We start from the raw sequence: 17955 nt of genomic DNA, 5'->3' as shown, positions 1-17955 counted from the left end.
AGGACTGAGGGAGATGCTCAGAGTCCAGCCAAGAGCCAAAGGCCCCCCCAAGGGACCGAGGGAGATGCTCAGAGCCCAGCCAAGAGCCAAAGGCCCCCCCCCAAATGGACCGAGGGAGATGCTCAGAGCCCAGCCAAGAGCCAAAGGCCCCCCCATAGGCGGAGCCAGGGAGAAGCTGCCCCCTTAGAGCCATTCAAAATAACAGAAATCAATAGAAATCAGAGTTGTGCCCTGGCCAAGCGAGTGTGCAATGTAGGGGGGGGGCTGAGCAGGGGGGGACTGGCCTTGCAAGGGTTAAAGGGAACCGAGCTGCCTTCCTAGAAAGGACAGGAAGCGGATGGGGGGCAGGATGAGGTTTCCTCTTCTTCCTTAGTCTTCCCGCCTTTTCTTAACCCCGGGACCCTCCTCTCCAAGGGGTGTTGCTTTGTGTCTCTCCTGCAAGGGCTGCCTCGCTGTCCCCTCCAGGGATCTGGTGAGTCTCCTCTCTCTGGGATCTGGTGAGTCTCCTCTCTCTCTGGGATCTGGTGAGCCTCCTCTCTCTGGGATCTGGTGAGTCTCCTCTCTCTGGGATCTGGTGAGTCTCCTCTCTCTGGGATCTGGTGAGCCTCCTCTCTCTGGGATCTGGTGAGTCTCCTCTCTCTGGGATCTGGTGAGTCTCCTCTCTCTGGGATCTGGTGAGTCTCCTCTCTCTGGGATCTGGTGAGTCTCCTCTCTCTCTGGGATCTGGTGGGGGTCCCAGGGCTGCAGCAGGGGAGGGGGCCTGGGGGGCCTGATCTGCTCATGCGGGGGGGGGGGACCCCAAGTCAGGGAGGGGCCAGGTCTGCCACGCTCTCCTTCCTGCAGATCAGAGGGTCCCAAACTCAGTTGGCCTTCCCCCCCCCCCTTCAGAAAAACAATGACTCCCACGAAATCTCCCTTCTTTAAACAAAGGAGTCCCTGGGACTTTAACTCAGCGGCATTGCACAACAGAGGAAACATGTGCAAATGGTTTTCCAAACTGGACGAGGAGGTGGACTAGCCCCCCCCCCCAAGAAAACCCCACAGGGAGGGAGAAAGAAAAGGTGGGAGAGAAAGGAGAGGAGTAAAAAGAGGGATCCCAGTTTCCCAGAGTCTGGCTGCTGCATTGGGGACCAGTTTCCCAGTGTCTCCCAGGGCAGCTCCCCACGGAGGCCACTGCAGCAATCCCCTCGCACCCAGAGCAGGGCATCCCAGGACCACATCCTCTCTCTCCCAAAGGGGTTGTTGCTGGCAAAGCAGCCGGAAATGGGCGCTGCTACTCCCTGAGCCTCCAGGGACCTGGGCATCAAGGGCTGTGCGTGTGTTAAGATATCTAATAGAATAATCATAATAAATTAGCTGCCTAAATTCCAAAGGAGAAATTTCAATGGTTATGTGTGTGTTAAGCTATCTAATAGAATCATCATCATCATCATCATCATCAAACTACCCATCCTTTACTCTGAGTTTCAAGGGAGGTGTCTTTGGCCCCATCCACTTGGCCCTCAGGGGGTTTGCCAGTTACACACCTGGCCCTCAGAGCAAAGAAAAAGGGACCCCACCCCAGGAGTCTGTCTTGAGAGCGGCAGAGAGTCCAAGTGCAAGAAAAGGAGACAGAAGCAGGGGAGAAATGTGCCCTGAAGGGGGGTGGGGGGGAGAAAGACTCCTGAGGACCCCCGGATGAGGACCCCCACTAGAGCCAAGCATTCATTTTTCAAATGACTCCCTTGTCAGTCAGTTCTGACTTCATGCATTGACTGGAAGGCAGGAGCAACCAGGCTGACTCATCTCCCAGAAATCCCTTCAATTGCCTCCACATTCTGCATTGCTAGAGGGCTGGAGACTTACTTCTTCTCCCCTTCCTCCTCCTCTTTCTTTTCAAAAAGGTATCTCATGGTTTGGGCTCTGGTCCCGTCCAGTCCTGATTCCTGGCAAGACTCATCCATGCTTGTTCAGGGATCTGTTTCTTCTCCTGACCTACAAATTCTGTAACAGAACAATGGATTTGCTTTCTAGGATTTGCTAGAGCTTCTCATTAGCACAGGCAGAACTTGGCAGAAGACCAAAGGGTTCCTTCCGATCTCTCCGAGGCTTCCTGAGAGCACAGATGGAGGAGCAAGACCCAGCTGGCCCTGAAGAAGGAAGAGGCCATGCCAACCAAACTGGGAGCAGTGGGGGATTCTGGGAAAACTCTGGGCAGAAGATCCTGGGTGAGGAGGGCACCCTCCGCTCAGAGGTGCAGAGCCAGCAGGTGAGGCAGTTCTGCTTCCAGGAGGCCAAAGGACCCCGAGAGGTTTGCAGCCAACTCTACCACCTTGACCATCAGTGGCTGAAGCCAGAAAGGCACACGAAAGCTGAGATGCTGGACCTGGTGATCTTGGAGCAGTTCCTGGCTGTCCTTCCTCCGGAGATGGAGAGCTGGGTGAGGGAGTGTGGAGCGGAGACCAGTTCCCAGGCGGTGGCCCTGGCCGAAGGTTTCCTCCTGAGTCAGGCAGAGGAGAGAAAGCAGGTGAGGGAGACTTTCCTCTGGATACTCCCAAGGGGCTCCAAACAGGACGGAGAACATCCTATAGTGCTCTAATGTTGGCCCATTCTTTCTCTGGGAATAAGATCTAACACCCTTAAAGCTTCTGTCTTTGTCATTCTCTTTCTAACGTTTCTCGCCATTCATTCTCTGTTTTGAATCCTTGTTGCTCTTTCAGAAAAGGGATCGTTTTGCAGAAATGGACCTGGATTCCTGTGAGGCAGAGAGGCCTCCGTTGGACACCAGAGAGAGGCCACTGGGTAAGGAGGAAGGTGGCTTTTCTCATTCTGTTGCTTTCCCAACTAATCTGTGCGTTCTTTTCATCTTTTTTGGGGGGGGGGGACAGTTGGGACCAAGAGTCCAGCGGAGGGGAGATGTATTTTTGCACAACTAACATGAAATTTGCACAAATGTCCAAATGCACTCAGCAGGTAAGGCTTTCTGAAAGGCCCATCTGTAGATAGAGATGCCCTGTTTCCCCTGTGAGAGACATGGGCACTCCTGGCATCCTGCTTACCTTTTTTCTCTTTCAGGATACAGAATGATGCCGGCAAGACCTCCTGATCCATATTTTCATGGGGGCAGAAGGGAAGCAGCGGCTGTGGAACCAGATCAGGTCAGGGGAAGCTGCCTTGTGGGGACAGAGGCCAAGGGATGCAGCAATGTCATGGACTGGTTGGGCACAGAGGAATGGTGGGAGGAAGCAGCCGGGGAACCAGGAAGGGAAGAGGTCTCAGCCCAAGGAGTGGAGGTGGAGGAAGGATGAGCGGTCAGATGGAGAAGAGGGAGACGCCTGGGAAGAGGAGGTGTCAGAAGCTGAAGGGGCAGCAGGGCATAGTGAGCTGGGAGACTCTGTAGCAGAATGCAGTCCAGAATCGGAGGCAGAAGAGGAAGGAGGCGAGTGGGAGGAGGAAGGTCGAGAGGAGAGTCAGGAGAAGGAGGAGCCACCGGGGGCTCCCTCTCCTTCTGCCAGAAGCCCCCCTCCCTGCTTGTCTCTCAGAGCCAAGAGAGGTCTAACATGGAGGAGCAAAGGCAGGCTGCACACTGGCGCACTGTTCAATCGCTTGCCAGAAACCCCAGAGAGAGGGGACTTGGAAAGCTGTGGGGAGCTGGGGGCCTTCTCTTTTGGCAGCTGATTTCATGGAGGAAGACCCTGTCATGGAATTCTACTCAGTATTGATCCAGGCAGAACTCCAATGTATAGTTAGCAGAGTAAAACCTAAACATGTTACAGGATTCCCAGAAATAGACCAGAGGCAATTGTATTTCATCCGGCGGAGCTTTAACTGCTACTGAAGGCAAATAAGCATAATGGTCACAAATCCAAAACGTTCAGGATTGGCCTGTGCATTCATGGACAGCTGTGAGTCCAAAATGACTCCCAGGCTGCGCACCTGGTCCTTCAGGGGCACAGTTACCCCATTCAGGACCAGGGAATCCTCCACACCTGCCCGCCTCCTGTCCCCCAAAAACAGTACTTCTGTCTTGTCAGGATTCGACCTCAATCTGTTAGCCACCATCCATCCACCAACCACCTCCAGGCACTCGCACAGGACCTTCACCGCCTTCACTGGTTCTGATTGGAAAGAGAGGTAGAGCTGGGTATCATCCGCATATTGATCAACACCCAGCCCAAACCCCCTGATGATCTCTCCCAGCGGCTGCATTAACAGGAAGGAAAGAACAGAGCATCATATTTCTGCTGTCTCAGAGGAGGACATTTCCCTTTTTCTTTTAGGGTCCAGTGTGCTTTGAAGATGTTGCTGTTTGTTTCACGGACGAGGAGTGGGCGTTGCTGGATCCTGACCAGAGAGCTCTGCATAAGGATGTCATGGAGAAGAATCGTGGGATCGTGGCCTCTCTTGGTAAGGCTCCCTGTGGGATCGTCCGATCTGCCTGGAAATTCAAAAAATACTTCTGTGTTACAAACCTCATACATTTCCACAGAGCTCCAACACCTGGGAACCTAACACCCCCACAAGAAACCTTGAACAGCAAATTCCAGTTTTTTCTGTCAAAAATCTTCCTCCAGTTCTGCCTTTTTATACCACGATTCGGCTGGTCTGAACTGCCCAGGTATCTTAAATGTCAGCTTCAGAGTTGTTAGGAAAGATAAGTAGCTTCTGTCAGGTTTTCTGTTTTTGATTTTGCTGCTGTCAGTCTTGGGCTGACCAGAGAGACGCCTGACATTGGCGATGGAGGGGATGCCATGACTGGGCCAAACAAAATCCGTCCCAGAGAAGAGCCAGGCTGATTGAATCTCAGGTAGTAGTAGCAGTGATAGTAATAGTAATAATTTTTATTTATCCCCTGCCCGTCTGGCTGAGTTGCTCCATCCACTCTGGGTGGCTTCCAACACATACATACACATGAAACATTAATAATAACCATCTGATCCCATATAAAAAATGCATTAGTGGCTAAAATCGTGGAAACTTTTTAAAAAGTGTGTTTCCGAGGTTTGATGGCTCATAACACCACTTTTTTGGGAGTAATACCATAGGAAAGATAATTTAATGAGGAATGCAATGCAATAACTTTTATGAAGGAGTATTTATTAGAACAGCAGTCATAAAAAAGAAATGTGAAACACATAGAAAAAAGGAGATATACAGAAATTCTCACCATGTCAATTAATACTGACTTCGATAACCTTTAGCTTTAATTCCGGCCTTACAACGCCTTCTCATGGAGTGAAGCAAGTTTTTTAGTTCTGCAGCTGTGATAATGTGAAACCAAGATGGAAATAATAATAATAATAATAATAATAATAATAATAATAATAATAATAATAATAATTTATTCATACCCCGGCCTCCCCAGCCAAGACCGGGCTCAGGGTGGCTAACAACCAATAATAAAAACAAGTTGATTAAAATACAATTTAAAAGATTAAGATACAACATTAAAACATTAGGATGCAGCCTCTTCAAGGGAGGAGAAAGGAAAAAGAAAGAGGGGGAGGGAATCAAACTGATTCTAAGCCAAAGGCCAGGTGGAACAACTCTGTCTTACAGGCCCTTCGGAAAGAAATCAGATCCTGCAGGGCCCTGGTCTCATGAGGCAGAGCGTTCCACCAAACCGGAGCCAGAGTTGAAAAGGCCCTGGCTCTGGTTGAAGCCAATCTAATTTCCTTAGGGCCCTGGACCACTAGGGTGTTGCTATTTATGGACCTTGAGGCTCTCCGTGGGGCATACCGGGAGAGGCGGTCCCATAGGTACGAGGGTCGTAGGCCGTGAAGGGCTTGAAAGGTCAAAAGCAGCACCTTAAATCTGACCCTGTACTCCACCGGGAGCCAGTGCAGCTTGAAAAGCACTGGGTGAATATGCTCCTATGGCAGAGACCCCGTGAGGAGCCTCGCTGCAGCATTCTGCACCCGCTGGAGTTTCTGGGACAGCTTCAAGGGCAGCCCCGCATAGAGCGAATTACAGTAGTCAAGCCTGGAGGTGACCGTCGCATGGATCACTGTGGCCAGATCGGGGCAGGAAAGGTAAGGGACTAACTGCTTGATGTGGCAAAGGTGGGAAAATGTTGCCTTGGCTGTTGCTGTAACCTGGAAAGGGAGGCGTCAAGGATTACACCCAAACTCTTAACGGAAGGCAATGGCAAGAGAAGGGAGTTGGTCCCTCATCCCCTCATTTCGCTTGGCCTATTCCCAGGCCATTCCAGCAGTGGAATAGGATTTCCCATTCAGAACGCTTCAGTTCAGGCTCAAGTATTTGATTTATGTATTTGGGGGCATTGACGTTCCCATTAATGACACAAATTCTGCCTTTTGCTGTCATACAACCCCAGATCATAACGCTAACTGAGTGTTTCACAGTCGGTGTAATGCAAGTAGGATGTAAATCTTCTCCGATTCTCCTCCTCGCGTATTTCATGCCCTCACTACCAAGCAAGGAGATTTGGGTCTCATCACTCCAAATAACACTGTCCCATTCTTCCGCTGTCCAGTTACCGTGGGTTTTAGCCCAGTTTAATCTTTTCCACCTTGGCTTGAGAGATAATGGCTTTTCCCTTGGAATTCTAGCATTTAGATCAGTCCTTGCACTCAACGTCACCTTCCATTGCCCCATGTCATCTTGTAAACACCCAGATGATTTTCTTCTGTCCTGTAGGCACAGTCTCTTCATTCTTCGATCGTCACTTGCTGTTGTGCACCTTTACCTGCCTTTACCATCTTTTCCAACATCAGGGTCTTTTCCAGGGAGTCTTCTCTTCTCAGGAGGTGGCCAAAGTATTGGAGCCTCAGCTTCAGGATCTGTCCTTCCAGTGAGCACTCAGGGCTGATTTCCTTCGGAATGCATAGGTTTGATCTTGCAGTCCATGGGAGTCTCCTTTTTTTTTTAAGTTTCAAAAAAAAATTACAATAATAAGAAAATGAGTAAAAAAAAGAAACAAAGAAAATACAGGATACAGAAAAATAAAACAATTAAAAACAAATCAATCTTTCCATATCTTGTCTTTCATTTACTTGTTTCCCTGACCTCCTCACACCTCCCTTTTTTGTATTCCAGTTCAGTTAGTTAAATCAGCAAATCCTTTCCCTCTTTATTTTTATCTTAATCCATTATCTTAATGTATTATAACTTTAGATTCTCACATGTTAGCAATCCATTTTTGCATACTCCTTTGTAACATTGCTGCTAAAACCACTTAACTTCTTATCCAACATCATTCTAACATTCATTAATTTTACAATATTTCTGTAGATAGTCTTTAAATTTCTTCCAATCTTCTTCCACCGACTCTTCTCCCTGGTCTCGGATTCTGCCAGTCATTTCCGCCAGTTCCATATAGTTCATCACCTTCATCTGCCATTCTTCCAGGGTGGGTAGATCTTGTGTCTTCCAATACTTTGCAATAAGTATTCTTGCTGCTGTTGTTGCATACATAAAGAAAGTTCTGTCCTTCTTTAGCACCAATTGGCCGACCATGCCCAGGAGGAAGACCTCTGGTTTCTTCAGGAAGGTATACCTAAATACCTTTTTCATTTCATTATAGATCATCTCCCAGAAAGCCTTGATCCTTGGGCACGTCCACCAAAGGTGAAAGAATGTACCTTCAGTTTCTTTACATTTCCAACATTTATTATCGGGCAAATGATAAATTTTTGCAAGCTTGATTGGTGTCATGTACCACCTGTATATCGTTTTCATAATATTCTCTCTTAAGACATTGCATGCCGTAAACTTCATACCGGTGGTCCATAACTGTTCCCAGTCAGCTATCATAATGTTATGTCCAACATCTTGTGCCCATTTAATCATAGCAGATTTCACCGTTTCATCCTGAGTATTCCATTTCAACAGCAAGTTATACATCCTTGACAAAGTCTTAGTTTTAGGATCTAACAGTTCTGTTTCCAATTTTGATTTTTCCACCTGGAAGCCAATTTTCTTGTCCAAATTGTATGCCTCCATTATTTGATAATAATGAAGCCAAACTCGCACTTTATTTTTTAGTTTTTCAAAGCGCTGCAATTTCAATTTATCTCCCTCTTGTTCCAGAATTTCCCAATATTTCGGCCATTTGGCCTCCATATTGAGGTTTTTCTGAGCCTTCGCTTCCATCGGTGACAACCACCTTGGGGTTTTATTTTCAAGTAGGTCCTTATATCTTGTCCAGACATTAAACAGTGCTTTCCTGACAATATTATTTTTAAATGCTTTATGTGCTTTGACCTTATCATACCACAAATATGCATGCATTATTAAATACATTATTAAAACCTTCTAAATCCAAAATGTCTGTGTTTTCAAGAAGCAGCCATTCTTTCAGCCAGCAAAATGTGGCTGATTCATAATAAAGTTCAAGGTCTGGCAGGGCAAATCTACCTCTTTCTTTTGCATCCGTTAGTATTTTAAATTTTATTCTGGGCTTCTTGCCCTGCCAGACAAATCTAGAAATATCTCTCTGCCACTTCTTGAAACAGTCCATTTTATCCAAAATTTGCAAAGTTTGAAACAAAAACAACATTCTTGGCAATACATTCATTTTTATCGCAGCAATACGGCCTAGCAATGAAAGCTTCAAATTTGTAAATCTTTTTTCACTTCCGTCCAGCATTGTTCATAGTTATCTTTAAATAAATTCACATTCTTAGCAGTCATATTAACCCCCAGGTATTTCACTTTCTTAACCAAAGTTAAACCTGTCTCCCTCTGAAACCTCTCTCTCTCAATCACTGTTAGATTTTTCTCTAAAACCTTGGTTTTTAACTTATTCAACTTAAATCTTGCGGCCTGACCAAATTCTTGAGTCAGTTCCAATACTCTTTTAGTACTAGATTCTGGCTCCTGTAATGTCAATACTAAGTCATCCGCAAATGCTTTCAATTTGTACTGTTTGGCTCCGACTTGTATACCCTTAACCAATTGGTCCCTTCTAATCATATTTAACAGGACCTCCAGGACCGATATAAAAAGCAATGGGGAAATTGGGCAACCTTGTCGTGTCCCTTTCTCTATCTTAAATTCCTCTGTCACCACATTATTAACAATTAGTTTAGCCTTTTGTTCAGAGTATATTGCACTTATACCATTTCCAAAACCTTGACCAACCCCCATCCCCTGTAGGTTCTTCATAAAACTCCAGGAAATATTGTCAAATGCTTTCTCCGCGTCCACAAATATCAAAACAGCCTTGGTGTTAATATTCACTTGTAATTTCTCTAAAATGTTAATTCTGTTTCTCGTATTATCAGACAAGTGTCTGCCCGGGAGAAAGCCTGCTTGATCTTTATGTATCTCTTCCACTAGTACTTTTTTTAATCTTTTAGCCAAAATATCTGCGAAAATTTTATAATCCACATTAAGCAGAGATATGGGGCAGCAATTCTTAAGCTGTGTCTTCTCAGACTCAGTTTTCGGTATAAGTGTAATGTAAGCTTCCTTCCACGACTCTGGTGCTTTTTTCCCTTCCAAAATTTCATTGCAAACTTCTTTTAGTGGTTGTATTATCCAACTTTTCAAAGATCTATAGTATCTTGAAGTTAAGCTGTCCGGCCCTGGAGATTTACCCAATTGCATATTCCGGATGGCACCTTCTACCTCCTGTTCAGTTATTTTATAATTCAACATTAGCTTGTTTTCTTGAGAGATTTTTTGTAGTCCATTTATTTTCAAAAATCGATCTATGTCAATTTCTTTCTGTGGCCCTTGTGTATATAGTTGCTTAAAGTACCTCTGGAAACAATTTCTAATCTCCACTGGGTTCTGTATATTCTTTCCTTCCACTTCCAAATTTGTAATAGTGTTGAGTTTTTGTCTTTTTTTCATTTGCCAGGCCAGCAATTTTCCACATTTATTAGCCGACTCAAATGTCTTTTGTCTCATCTGTTTAATTTTCCATTCTATTTCCTGGTTCATCATTTTCATATATTGTACTTGATATAACTTTATTTCTCTCAAAATCTCTTGCGACTTTGGTTTTGCTCTCAGTTTCTTCTCACCTTCCTTTATTTTCTCCAAAATTTTGTCTTTCTTCTCGTTTTGAGTTCTCTTCTTTATTGCATTCTGTTGTATCAGGAACCCTCTCATGACCGCTTTACTTGCATCCCAGATTACTCTTTTTTCAACAGTAGTATTCATATTTATCTCAAATAGTCTCTCAAGGTTTTTTGGGCCTTCTTAATCACCTCTTCGTCCCTAAACAAGGTGTCATTCATCCTCCATCTGAAAGAGCCAATTGGTGTTAGTTTCATCTCCATCTTTACAGCATTATGGTCGGAGCAAGTTTTAGGGCAAATTTCCACTTTTCTTTTTTTATTTTTATAAATATTTATTAAGGTTTTTACAATATTACAAAATGAAAAAGAAAAAATACAAAATACAAAATAAAAATAGTTAAAAACAATTCAATCTTTTCATCACTTATCTTTCATTTACTTGTTTCCCGGGCCTCCTCATACCTCCCTTTTTTGTATTCCAGTTCAATTTATTAGTTCAGCAATTCCTTTCCCTCCTTATTTTATCCTGATCTTTAATCTTAATCTATTATTATAGCATTAAATTTTTGCCTATTAAAAAACCATTTTTTTCATATTCTTTTATACCATTACAGCTAGAAACCACTTAATTTCAATCCAACATCATTCTAACATTCATTAATTTTGCAATATTTCTGTAAATAGTCTTTAAATTTCTTCCAGTCTTCTTCCACCGACTCTTCTCCCTGTTCTCGGAATCTGCCAGTCATTTCCGTCAACAAATTTCCACTTTTCTTGTCTTTGGAGCCAGTCCTCTAGTTACCCAAATTTGTCAATTCTTGTCCATGTCATTTTGGCTTCAGAGAAAAAAAGTTCCCTCTCTACCCAAGGGGTTCTTTGTTCTCCAAATGTCAACTAAATCCAAATTGACAACATTTCTTTTGACAACATTTCTTGGACTTTTATGAAAAAGAACTTACAGGGTATGGGGGTAGGCCAAGGTTTTGAAAACGGTATAAGTGCAATATATTCAGAGCAAAAGGCTTGATTAATTGTAAATAATGTGGTGATGGAAGAATTTAAGATAGAAAAAGGGACACGACAAGGTTGCCCAATCTCCCCATTGCTTTTTATATCGGTTCTGGAGGTTTTGCTGAATATGATTAGAAGGGACCAGTTGGTTAAAGGTATACAGGTCGGAGCCAAACAGTACAAATTGAGAGCATTTGCAGATGATTTAGTATTGACGTTACAGGAGCCAGAATCTAGTACTAAAAGGGTCTTAGAACTGATTCAAGAATTTGGTCAGGTTGCAGGGTTTAAACTGAATAAGTAAAAAACCAAGGCTTTAGCTTGCAGCTTCTTTGCTTTAGTCTATTTACAAGAAACGGAAGGCGAACTTACTGTTTATGCCTCCCCGCTTCGTTGCCGAATTAAACCTTTTTTTTTTTTTTTGCTTCAATTTTTCAATTTATCCTACTCACGGATAGTTGCTTTTGTAGTCGAATTGTCACAGGAAAAAGTCAGCGCTCTCCGGTAACAGCTGTGCGGCTTCGCTCCGCGGAAGAAGTAGTTGACTCACAGCACCGCACCACTCGCCCCGCTTCGCTCCGGAGCCCACAATCGGGTTTCCTTACGAGTTGGGGGGGCGCAAAGGGTGCCCGCCGAGTCCCACGCTCACAGGCTTCACCCGCCTGTGATTTTTAGAGGGTCCCCGCTTCGCCGTAGCGGTACTGACCTGATTCCCGCCAAGCTGGTCCCTCCAAGTCAGAGGGAGTCCGCCATTACCGATGGCGCCAACCCGGAAGTCTCCTTATACCTCTTCACAAATATAGAAAGGCCAGCTTTGGTTAAGTTTTCCTCAATCTTCTTTTTTAAAAATGAATATTTATTGAATTTTATAACAAATAAAAATATCTCAATCATCATGTTATATACAAATGTTCTCCCTTCCGTTCTCCGGACTTCCCTCAACTCCCCCTCTACTGAGTTATTTAGTTTTATTTATTGTGTCCTGCTTTATGTAAAAGTAAATTCCCTTATCATTTTGCTAAAATTTCTGTTACTATAATAAAGTTGTGAACGTTTATTCAGACCCTGCCAGTTGTTTTTTCTGCAAATAACCTGTAAATGGTTCCCAAACTCTTTTAAAATCCTTTTTGTCCTTCTCTCGTACTTTCTCTGTTAGCTTAGCCAATTCTGCATAATTCATCAGTTTTTCTTACCCTTGTTCTTTTGATGGTATTTCTTCCATCTTCCAATTTTGTGCAGACAAGATATTTGCCGCTGTTGTAGCATACATAAATAATGTCCATTTTTCTTTTGGCAGCTCTTGATTTGAGATACCTAACAGAAAGGCTTCAGGATGTTTACCAAAGCTCATTTTAAACATTTTTTTCAGTTCATTATATATCATTTCCCAATATTTTTAATGCATTTGCATTCCCACCACATATGATAAAATGTTCCTTCCTTTTCTTGACATCTCCAGCATCTCTTATTTTCTTTCTTAAACATCTTTGCCATTTTCACTGGTGTGATATACCATCTATACATCATTTTCATGTAATTCTCTCTTAATAATATACAATCTGTAAATTTTATATCAACTTTCCACAGTATAACATAACACACTGACAAAAGTCAAGCTAAGCAAGTTGTGCTTCCTTTTTCTGGTTATTCCGCTATGACTTTTGATAGAATACAGATAATTACATTCTTCATTAAATTATCTTTCCATTGATACATAATTTTGTGGTATTACTCTAAACGAAGTCGTGTTACGAAGCATCAAACATCTGAAATATACTTTTTTCCCAAAAGGCTTCCACAATTTTGGCCACTACTGTATATCAAACAAATCAACATTCAACAATCCATTAGAATATATGAATAAAAATGTTGGTTAATGACAACCAACAAAGGCAATGAACAAAGACCCAACTCCCTTCAGTTCTTCTTGATTTGTTCCTGAGGCTCTAATCCCTTTTTTGTCTCCATTGCAGATTTTGATAAATTGGAAAACAAGAACAAGGATGAACATGACAAAACCCCCGGAGAGGAGAAGCCATGCAAAAATTTGGAATGTGGAGAGAGCTGCAGTCAGAGCTCCCATTCTACATCCCATCAAAGAAATCACATTGGAAAGAAACCCTATAAGTGCGTGGAATGTGGAAAGAGCTTTAGTCAGAGCTCTGATCTCACTAAGCATCAGAGAATTCATACAGGAGAGAAACCCTATCAGTGCATGGAATGTGGAAAGACCTTCAGTCGGAACGACTCTCTCACTTCCCATCGAAGAATTCATACGGGAGAGAAACCCTATCAGTGTGTGGAATGTGGAAAGAGTTTCAGTCAGAACTCCTCTCTCACTTCCCATCAGAGAATTCATTCAGGAGAGAAACCCTATCAGTGTGTGGAATGTGGAAAGAGCTTCAGTCATAGTGCATCTCTCACTTCCCATCACAGAATTCATACAGGGGAGAAACCCTATCAGTGCTTGGAATGTGGAAAGACCTTCAGTCAGAGAATCAGTCTAACTTCCCATCAGAAAATTCATACCGGGGAGAAACCCTATCAGTGTGTGGAATGTGGAAAGAGTTTCAGTCAGAGCTCCTCTCTCACTTCCCATCAGAGAATTCATTCAGGAGAGAAACCCTATCAGTGTGTGGAATGTGGAAAGAGCTTTAGTATGAGCTACAATCTCACTTCCCATCAGAGAATTCATACAGAGGAGAAACCATATCAGTGCATGGAATGTGGAAAGAGTTTCAGTCAGAGCTCCTATCTCACTTCCCATCGGAGAATTCATACAGGGGAGAAACCATATCAGTGCATGGAATGTGGAAAGAGCTTCAGTCGGAACGACTATCTCACTTCCCATCAGAGAATTCATACTGGGGAGAAACCATATCAGTGCATGGAATGTGGAAAGAGCTTCAGTATGAGCTCCTATCTCACTTCCCATCAAAGAATTCATACAGGGGAGAAACCCTATCAGTGTGTGGAATGTGGAAAGAGCTTCACTAAGGGCTCCTATCTCACTTCTCATCAGACAATTCATGCAACGGTTGGAACAACCATTATCCAGCTTTAGGAGCCAGGCAAATAGGCACCTTGTTAACCAGGCCTTTGCCTGATTGACATCTAATGCCCTTTTAAAATGTGGTAGTGAGGGGGGTTACAGATGTATATTTTGTGTTTTTATGTTGTTGTTTTTATGTTGTAACCATCCTTAGACCTGTGGGAACAGGAGTCGACTTTTAGAGGCTGAGGGGATTTTGCCCCCCAATGATATATTTGAGGGGGCCACCCCCCCCAGTTGATAGGCATTGCCATTCCAATGACCTGCATGCGTCATGTGATTGTGCAAGGCAGGCCTTACCTGGCCGCCCACCAATGTTTTATTCAAGTTGGCACCACTGGGTTGGGTAGTATACAAATTAAATAATTACATAAATTGCCTTTGCACATGTTTCAGCTTGTCAATATCCTTATTTATTATCATTTTTAATATTTATGTGCCCTCCATCTGAAGATTTCACAACAGAAACATACAGGATGAAAGCATGGCTTTCCCAAAAACAAGTCAAGCCAGAGAAATCTCTCCTCCCCTTTTTTTGGATGGAGTTACAAACTTTGTTGATCAGGGAACAGCTGTGGAAATAGTGCATCTTGATTTCAGTAAGGCTTTTGAGAAAGTCCCCCATGATCTTTCTGTGAGAAAGCTGGTAAAATTTTGGCTGAACAAGGTAACTGTTTGGTGGATTTGACAGACCAAGCCCAAAGAGGACTCCTTCATGGTTCCTCATCATCCTGGGGGAAAGTGACAAGAGGGGTGCTGCAGGGTTCAGTCCTGGGCCCGTTGTCATTCATCGTCTTTATGAATGAGTTGGATGAAGGAACTGAGAGGATGCTCATCACATTTGGGGACGACACCAAACAGGGAGCACAGGCCAACGTGGCAGAAGGCAGAATCAGATCAAGGGCAGGAATAGTACCACTTTATTCTGCCTTGGTCAGACCCCACCCAGAATACTGTGTTCAGTTCTGGGCATCACAATTTAAGTATCCAAAAGGTGGGGGAACACAATCCGTATTCCTTTTATGACACGTGACCAATGTTTATTGAATACATAAATTGTGAAGACTGTTGCCGGAATCTACCCAGCACTCGTGGAAATATGTGGCGTGATCTTTTAGAATAAAAGAGAGGTAGGCATCCTTTCGGCGATGGTTCCCCACTCCAGTTTGCCTCTGTCGGCCCCTGATGCCCCTTTCCTGTGGCCCCTGAATGGCTCTCTCCTCATCCGTCTGTCTTGGGAGACAATGGAGGACGGCTCAAGCGGTGGGGAGATTGCAAGGCCTGCTGGGGCAGCTGGCTGCTGTGACGGACAGCAGAGCCAGAGCAGAGTCTGGGGGTGCAGTGCCTCACCATTCCACCAGAGGGCCAGAGCCTCTTTCTGATTGGCTACCCAGAGGGGGGTGGTGCCAGCGGTGCAGACCCGATTTCTGCAGAGCTGGTCCCCTCCAAGTTAGAGGGAATCCGCCATTGCCGATGGCGCCACCCCGGAAGTCACTTTTGGAGGGAAAATAAAGAGCCGTTTCTGAGGGGATTTGAGATGGGGGAGAGGGAAGGTTGAGAGAAGATGGGGATGAGGAGAAAGAAAGATGAAAGAATGTACCTTCAGTTTCTTTACATTTCCAACACTTATTATCGGGCAAGTGATAGATTTTTGCAAGCTTGACTGGGGTCATGTACCACCTGTATACCATTTTCATAATATTCTCTCTTAAGGCATTACATGCCGTAAACTTCATACCTGTGGTCCATAACTGTTCCCAGTCAGCAAACATAATATTGTGTCCAACATCTTGTGCCCATTTAATCATAACAGATTTCACCGTTTCATCCTGAGTATTCCATTTCAACAGCAAGTTATACATCCTTGACAAAATCTTAGTTTTGGGTTCTAGCAATTCTGTCTCTAATTTTGATTTTTTTCCACCTGGAAGCCAATTTTCTTGTCCAAATTATATGCCTCCATTATCTAATAATAATGAAGCCAGTCGCACTTTGTTCTTTAGTTTCTCAAAACTCTGCAGTTTTAGTCTATCTCCATCTTGTTCCAGAATTTCACAATATTTTGGCCATTTAACCTCCATATTGAGGTTTTTCTGAGCTTTTGCTTCCATCGGTGACAGCCACCTTGGGGTTTTATTTTCCAATAAATCCTTATATCTTATCCAAACATTAAATAATGCTTTCCTAACAATATGATTTTTAAATGCTTTATGCGCTTTGACCTTATCATACCACAAATATGCATGCCATCCAAATACATTGTTAAAACCTTCCAAATAAAAAATGTCTGTGTTTTCAAGAAGTAGCCATTCTTTCAACCAGCAAAAAGCTGCTGATTCATAGTAAAGTTAAAAGTCTGGCAGGGCAAATCCACCTCTTTCCTTTGCATCTGTTAATATTTTAAATTTTATTCTAGGCTTCTTGCCCTGCCAGACAAATCTTGAAATATCTCTCTGCCACTTCTTGAAACAATCCATTTTGTCCACAATTTGCAATGCCTGAAACAGAAACAACATTCTAGGCAATACATTCATTTTTATAGCAGCGATATGACCCAGCAGTGAAAGCTTCAAATTTGACCATATTTCTAAATCTTTTTTCACTTCAACCCAGCATTTTTCATAGTTGTCTTTAAATAAATTCCCATTTTTTTGCTGTCATGTTGATCCCCAAGTATTTGACTTTCTTAACCACTGTTAAACCTGTCATATTCTGAAACCTCTCTCTCTCTATTGGTGTTAAATTTTTCTCTAAAACCTTGGTTTTTTACTTATTCAGTTTAAACCCTGCAACCTGACCAAATTCTTGAATCAGTTCTAAGACCCTTTTAGTACTAGATTCTGGCTCCTGTAACATCAATACTAAATCATCTGCAAATGCTCTCAATTTGTACTGTTTGGCTCCGACCTGTATACCTTTAACCAACTGGTCCCTTCTAATCATATTCAGCAAAACCTCCAGAACCGATATAAAAAGCAATGGGGAGATTTTTCTATCTTAAATTCTTCCGTCACCACATTATTTACAATTAATCTAGCCTTTTGCTCTGAATATATTGCACTTATACCGTTTTCAAAACCTTGGCCTACCCCCATACCCTGTAAGTTCTTTTTCATAAAAGTCCAAGAAATGTTGTCAAAAGCTTTCTCCGCATCCACAAATATTAAAACTGCCTTAGTGTTTATATTCACTTGTAGTTTCTCTAAAATGTTAATTATGTTTCTCACATTGTCAGATAAATGTCTTCCTGGGAGAAAGCCTGCTTGGTCTTTATGTATCTATTCCACTAACACTCTTTTTTAGTCTTTTAGCCAAGATACCGTATTTTCCCCTCTATAACACACAGATTTTTTCTCCTAAAAAGGAAGGGGAAATGTCTGTGCGTGTTATTGAGCGAATGTGTGGTCCCTGGAGCCGAAAAATCAGGCAAAAATCAAATCGCGCTTCACGGAGAAGGGAAACCTGAAAAGAGGAAGCGGCTGCTTTCCTGCATTCTGCCTCAGGGTCTTACTGCCCACCCTCTCTGTTTCGTTGCTGTGTTTGCTCAAACGGAACAAAGAGCAGGGAAAGCCCCTCCCCTCCAGGCAAGCAGAGGGGAAAGCAGAGTGTCTTCCTTCTAATTCCTCTCTGTGCTCCGGTGCTGCTGGGGGAGAGGGAGAGAGAGGGGGGGAGGGAGAGAGAGGGGCAGGAGGGAGAGAGAGGGAGAGAGAGAGAGAGAGAGAGAGAGAGAGAGATGGCTGGCTTGGGCGGGGAGAAACTTTTGCCTTTCTTTCCTCCCTCCCGTTAAATCCCTCTCCTGCATTCTTAGCCAGCTACTTCTCTGCACACCCCTCTCATGTCCCTTCTTTGTTTTTCCTTCGCTCCCCACTTAAAATGTGGTTACAAAGCATGGATCCACAGGGGTTCTCAGGATCTTTGCAT

At 43.6% G+C, this 17955-nt stretch overlaps 2 protein-coding genes across 7 annotated transcripts in view; both read left to right on the top strand.

Moving 5' to 3' along the window:
- The window catches only part of LOC310705058 (uncharacterized protein), a 261167-nt gene that overhangs the window by 140032 nt on the left and 103180 nt on the right, over positions 1 to 17955 (top strand). The window contains exons 1-6 of one of the 6 annotated variants that reach the window (XM_083499391.1): positions 420 to 472; positions 1884 to 2506; positions 2700 to 2781; positions 3055 to 3137; positions 4260 to 4386; positions 7526 to 7569. In XM_083499391.1, coding sequence (XP_083355517.1) covers positions 2105 to 2506; positions 2700 to 2781; positions 3055 to 3137; positions 4260 to 4386; positions 7526 to 7569 — 738 coding nt within the window. In that variant the 5' untranslated portion in view covers positions 420 to 472; positions 1884 to 2104. Of the gene's footprint in view, positions 1 to 419; positions 473 to 658; positions 700 to 1811; positions 2507 to 2699; positions 2782 to 3054; positions 3138 to 4259; positions 4387 to 7525; positions 7570 to 17955 lie in introns of those variants that run through there. The other 5 variants (XM_083499390.1, XM_083499388.1, XM_083499389.1 and 2 more) reach the window with 5 other exon arrangements.
- LOC310705350 (uncharacterized protein) lies at positions 6640 to 17666 on the top strand. Its single transcript, XM_083500031.1, has 2 exons — positions 6640 to 6793; positions 12956 to 17666. Exon 2 carries the CDS (start codon positions 13198 to 13200, stop codon positions 14044 to 14046), a length of 849 nt encoding a protein of 282 aa, XP_083356157.1. The 5' UTR covers positions 6640 to 6793; positions 12956 to 13197; the 3' UTR covers positions 14047 to 17666.

This window comes from Podarcis liolepis (assembly GCF_965112155.1).
Source record: "Podarcis liolepis genome assembly, chromosome: 4".
NCBI classification, from domain to species: domain Eukaryota; kingdom Metazoa; phylum Chordata; class Lepidosauria; order Squamata; family Lacertidae; genus Podarcis; species Podarcis liolepis.
This window is presented reverse-complemented; position numbering and strand designations above follow the sequence as displayed.

Bases quoted from the DNA above. Each gene is read 5' to 3' on its own strand.
- LOC310705350 (XM_083500031.1), top strand. From the start codon at position 13,198: ATGGAATGTGGAAAGACCTTCAGTCGGAACGACTCTCTCACTTCCCAT.